This window comes from Microcaecilia unicolor, chromosome 2 (assembly GCF_901765095.1).
Source record: "Microcaecilia unicolor chromosome 2, aMicUni1.1, whole genome shotgun sequence".
NCBI classification, from domain to species: domain Eukaryota; kingdom Metazoa; phylum Chordata; class Amphibia; order Gymnophiona; family Siphonopidae; genus Microcaecilia; species Microcaecilia unicolor.
In genome coordinates, this window is record NC_044032.1 from 352667517 (window position 1) to 352673516 (window position 6000).

Sequence of the window (6000 nt, forward strand, 5' to 3'; positions counted from 1 at the left end):
AGTTAGAGTGTATATTACTGGAAGGTCTTGCTTGTGATTTCTTTACTATTAAGAACATAAGCATTACCATACTGGGACAGATCAAAGGTCCATCAAGCCCAGTAATTTTGAACAGTGGTCAATCCAGGTCACAAGTACCTGGCAAAATCCCAGAACAGCAAAACAGATTTTATGCTCCTTATCCTAGAATATGCAGTGGATTTTCCCAAGTCCATCTTAATAGCTTATGGACTTTTCTTTTAGCAAATTATCCAAACTTTTTAAAAACTCTGATAAGCTAACTGTTTTTACCACATTCTCTGGCAACGAATTCCAAAGTTTAATTACTCACTGAGTGAAGAATGTCCAATTCGTTTTAAATTTATTGCTTACTTCTTTGCGTGCCCTCTACTCCTAGCAGTTTTGGAAACAGTAAACAAGCGATCCACGTCCACCAATTCCATTCATTATTTTATAGACCTCTAGCATATCTTTCCTCAGCTGTCTTCTCCAAGCTAAAGAGCCCTAGCCATTTCAGCCTTTTCTGGGAATTTGTCCCATCCCCTTTATCATTTTTGTCACCCTTTTCTGTACCTTTTCTAATTCCACTATATCTTTTTTGAGATGCGGTGAGTGGAACTGAACAAAGTAATTGAGGTGTGATTGCACCATGGAGCATTATAACATTCTCATTTTTGTTTTCCATTCCTTTCCTAATAATACCTAACATTCTACTTGCTTTCTTAGCCCCTGCTGCACACTGAGCTGAGAGTTTCAAAGTATCAACAACGATGACACCTAGATCTCTTTCCTGGTTGGTGACTAATGTGGAGCATCACCTAACTATAGTTTGGGCTGCTCTTTCCCACATGCATCACTTTGTACTTGCTCACATTAAAAGTCGTCTGCCATTTGGATGCCCAGTCACCCAGTCTCATAAGGTCCTCTTGCAATTTTTCAATATTTTAATTGGTGTTATTTTCTGTTTTTATTGTAAACCACTCTGACTTATATGTTAAAAAGGTTGGTATATCAAGTGTTGATAAACTATTTAACTGCCCCCCTTAGTTACTGAAATCAACCAACTGACAAAATTTCAGAACTAGAATGAACACAGCCAGTATTGTAAAAACCTCACCACAGTTTCTACAACCAAAGGAAATTCCAGAAGAGATGACGAGAAAACGTTTTTTTAATACATCAGTCTGGAAAGGGTTACAAAGCCATTTCTAAAGCTCTGGGACTCCACCAAACTACAGCGAGAGCCATTATCTCCAAATGGAGAAGACTTGGAACAGTGGTACATCTTCTCAGGAGTGGTTGGCTTGACAAAATTACTCCAAGGGTGTAGTGACAACTCATCCAGAAAGTCACAAACAAAGAACTGCAGACCTCTCTATCCTTAGCTAAGGTCAGTGTTCGTGACTCAACAGTGGAGAGAGAGACTGGGCAAAAATAGGATTCAAGAAAATAGCAAGCTGGAAATCACTGCTATCTAAGAATAACATCAATACTCAACTCACATATGCAATAACACACCTGGATGATAATCTAGCTTTTTAGGTTACTGTCTTATGGACAGAGGAGTCCAAAGCAGAACTCTTTTGGACCACAAATGTCCCATCATCCTTGGTGTAAAGCAAACACAGCATTCCACATGTGGCAGCATGGCTGCAGGACCTCATACAAATATGGCACACAAACGAACAGGTTGCAGGTAAAAAGTCAAAATATTTTTATGTACATAGTAACATAGTAGATGACGGCAGAAAAAGATCCGCATGGTCCATCCAGTCTGCCCAACAAGACAACTCACAGGTGCTACTTTTTGTGTATACCCTACTTTGATTTGTACCTGTGCTCTTCAGGGCACAGACCGTATAAGTCTGCCCAGCACTATCCCCACCTCCCAACCACCGGCTCTGGCACAGACCGTATAAGTCTGCCCAGCACTATCCCCGCCTCCCAACCACAAGCCCCGCCTCCCAACCACCGGCTCTGGCACAGACCGTATAAGTCTGCAGCGAAGGACAACTAAAATGATAGCGGAGATGGGACAACTTCCCTATGAAGAAAGATTAAGGAGGCTAGGGCTATTCAGCTTGGAGAAGAGACGGCTGAGGGGAGACATGATAGAGGTATATAAAATAATGAGTGGAGTGGAACAGGTGGATGTGAAGCGTTTGTTCACGCTTTCCAAAAATACTAGGACTAGGGGGCATGCGATGAAACTACAGTGTGGTAAATTTAAAACAAATCGGAGAAAATATTTCTTCACCCAACGTATAATTAAACTCTGGAATTCGTTGCCAGAGAAAGTGGTGAAGGCAAGTAGTTTAGCAGAGTTTAAAAAGGGGTTGGACGGTTTCCTAAAGGACAAGTCCATAAACCGCTACTAAATGGACTGGGGAAAAATCCACAATTCCAGGAATAACATGTATAGAATGTTTGTACGTTTGGGAAGCTTGCCAGGTGCCCTTGGCCTGGATTGGCTGCTGTCGTGGACAGGATGCTGGGCTTGATGGACCCTTGGTCTTTTCCCAGTGTGGCATTACTTATGTACTTATGTACACTATCCCTGCCTCCCAACCACCAGTCCCACTTCCGGCTCTGGCACAGACCGTATAAGTCTGCCCAGCACTATCCCCGCCTCCCAACCGCCAGCCCCGCCTCCCGATCTTGACTAAGCTCCTGAGTACATAAAAGGAGAATACTCGGCCCCATTTCCTCACAGGGTTTGTACTTCCAATAAAGTCTCTCAAACACAGTCCCAATTCCAGTAGCCTGACCCTGGCTTGGCTACACTCAATAGCAACTTCCTTTATCATAACCACAGTTCTAACAACCAAGGGATAATTAGCCTATCTTGGCAGCCTTCAGTTACCTCACTTGTGATCATACAACCCTGGAATCCCTTAAGGCATAGACTTCTTATCACACAGGAATGCAAGGGTCTAAGCTAAGGCCTCTCCTCTTCCCTGGAACTCCCCTCAGATACTGTAGCCAAGCCAGAACTCCTTGGAAGGATCCTTTTTCAGGGCTCCTCCCTCTTCCCTCAGGGACCTCTCTGATCCATTCTGCTCCAGGGCATTTAACCACCTCCCTGCCTGAGCCCCACCCCTCTGACATGACAGGTTAGCACAACCTGCTGTAAGATGGTTAAAATGCAACCTCAGTGAGCTTCGGGACACCTGCTACTGTAACACTCACTCCCTCACAACACAGTAAGAACATTATGCCAACAGTCAAACATGGTGGTGATGCTTTGTTGCCTCAGGACCTGGAAAACTTGCCATTACTGAAGGAACCATGAATTCTGCAGTGCACCAGAAAACTCTTAAGAATATCTGGTCATCTGTCCATGAGCTAAAACTAAAGTGGAACTGGCTTATGAAACAAGACAATGATTCAAAACAAAAAGCAAGTGTACATCTGAATGGCTGAGAAGCAAATAAGCTTATAGTGCTACCTTATTGCACACTGAAGTTGTACTATATTTTTTTTCTGTTAGGATTCCTAATTGATGTTCTGATTTAAAAAAAAAAAAAAAAACATAGCCTGGTGACAGCCATGTTAAGTTATAGTCCTAGCACTTGGGAACAAAAGTAGGAAGTGGGGAAAAAAAGTTACAAAATACAGTTTGGTCATATTTAGAATAAATAGAAATGAAGGCAGATCTGCTGCTTGGTCCTGACAGAGCCAGACGGACTTCTTTAGTCTATGTCCCAGAAATGCCAAAGAAAAACAATGATCATGTATTTTATATCACAGTCACTGTTGGTTTAATCATGAATTGATAACGAGTGTGACTATTGGGCGGATTGGATGGACCGTTCAAGTCTTTATCTGCCATCATTTACTATGGATGAATAAACACATAATTTTTAAATTATTACATCACTTATTTAAGGAACAAAGTTATCCAACACTTGTGAAAAAGTAACTGTTCCCTAAACTTAATTACATGTTGCACCATCTTTAGCAGCAAAAATTGCAACCAAACACTTCCTATAAGTTGGTATCAGTTTTTTAAATCGCTGTTGCAAAATCTTAGCTCAGTTCTTTACAGAACTGCTTTAATTTAGGCAAGATTTTGTGCATGAGCTGCTCATTTCAGGCCCTGGCACATAATCTTTATTAGGATCAAGTCAGGACTGAGTAAACCAAATCAAAACTCGAATTTTGGTCTTTAACACCACTCAGTGTTACTACACTACTGAACATTTGACAAAAAAGAAAAAAAAAAGGAAACCAGTGAATAAGCCTCAACGAAAACATACAAGCACCCTGGTATTTCCTGAAACCAATACATTATTTGCTGCCAGAAACCATAGTTCAATCAGTGTTGTAAGCTTAGTAAGTCCTAAGCTAAAATCTGAGAAACTCTTCACGAATATGACACCAAAATCAGAACGTACTGGGTGTAGTAAATATCCACCAAGTTGTTAACCATATAAAAGAAAGCTGTACCCTACCTATTGTCACGTTTTAAGTGTGTCAATTACTATAAATGACCGACCAGGTTCCACTTACCATTGCAATAGTGGAAACGTTGCTTTTCAAGTTACTGCATGAAAAATTCCTGAACATGACATCACTGAGATCCGCACAAAATTGCAAAACATCATCCCAGTGTAATATCACTTTAAACTGTCTTATAATTTTCCTGATACCCCCAGGACACAATTTTGGAAAAGCGTCACATACATAGGTATGGTGTACAGCGCTGCCTATGCCTTGTAGCGCTATAGAAATGATAAGTAGTAGTAGGCAGAAAAGGATCCGATTTGTCCATGTACTAAGATTTGTGAAATCAGAGCAAAAATAGAACAAGCAGTCGTGGCAAGTTTAATTTGTGACACTCTCTAACCCGGACAATCACCATTACTTCCATTAGCAATCATACAATATTTTAAAAAAGCCATAATTCAGAGCATTACATCTCAGAACCAGGGTACTTTAGCTTTAACTATAGCCCTACAATAGTACACAATACAGCAGAAATGCACCTCCATAGCAGCAAATAGCGGATCGCGCTCCAGTCAACACACAGCATTACATCTTATCATATGCAAACAAACCACAGTCGAGAAAAAAACGGTGCACTAGAGTGACAAAGCCAGACTGGGGGGGGGGGGGGGGAGAGAGAAAGAGATACAATCACGTAACCGGCAGAAGCAGAGTGACAAACTCCCGACTTCCAGCCCCCCTCCTGCCGGGGGGGGAGGGGGAGGGGGAGGAGGGCGAGGCCGGTCCCGTTATCCGATACGACTCATTCGCAGCCCTACGCTAAAACACTCACCCAGGTCAGAAGAGACTCGCACAGCTCCACCCGATCCAAGGACTCAGCGGTGAGCATCTCCCGGTCCTCCTTGCCTTCGGTGCCGCAGACCACCTCCCTGCCGCCGGGATTAGACTTTCGCTGCCCGCTGCTGCTACTGCCGCCGCGGCGCCGCCCAGACCCGGCTTCTGCCACTGCCGCGCGGACACTCTCACTGCGCAGAATCACACACGCCGCCCGCTCGAGCCTCCGCCTCTCTCCGGCGCGGGCTGAGCGCGCGCACACGCAGACGCGCGCGCCTGCACCCGAAGCCCCAAATCCGCTCGGAAGGACAATTGCGCATGCGTGAAAAGGAGGGTTTAAGAAAAACGTCGGGGACGGGAGTAGCAGCAGTAGATTTACGGATGCTTCTGCGTTGGGTGGCTGGAGGGGGGGGGGGTCGTGTTTGGGTTCTTTTTCTGCGAGACGTGGCGTTACAAGCTTCTGCGAGTCCTAAAGATGCTGGTGCGAGGGGGAGGTCGAAGCGCTTTTCTTACCCTTTAACAAGGGAGGAAGTGACGTTTCTGTGGCTTCTGCGGATGGTCTTTTAACGAGTCAAGAGGAGCTAGTACACACTGTTGTGGTGGGTTATAAAATGAGCGATCGGCTGTCTACGAGTATGGTGTTGTGTTCCCAGGTACAATGAAAACCGGTGACTTTATATTTGGCCCCCCACGGGCTCTCATTTAATTTGTCGAGTG

At 43.9% G+C, this 6000-nt stretch overlaps 1 protein-coding gene across 2 annotated transcripts in view; it reads right to left on the bottom strand.

Annotated features, from left to right (window-relative positions):
- HOOK3 (hook microtubule tethering protein 3) overlaps nucleotides 1–5449 on the bottom strand; it is a 253534-nt gene extending 248085 nt beyond the window's left edge. For both annotated transcript variants that reach the window (XM_030194473.1, XM_030194474.1), the window contains exon 1: nucleotides 5282–5449. In XM_030194473.1, the coding sequence (XP_030050333.1) occupies nucleotides 5282–5338 (57 nt within the window). In that variant the 5' untranslated portion in view covers nucleotides 5339–5449. The remainder of the gene's footprint in view (nucleotides 1–5281) is intronic.
- Between the last annotated feature and the right edge of the window lie 551 nt (nucleotides 5450–6000).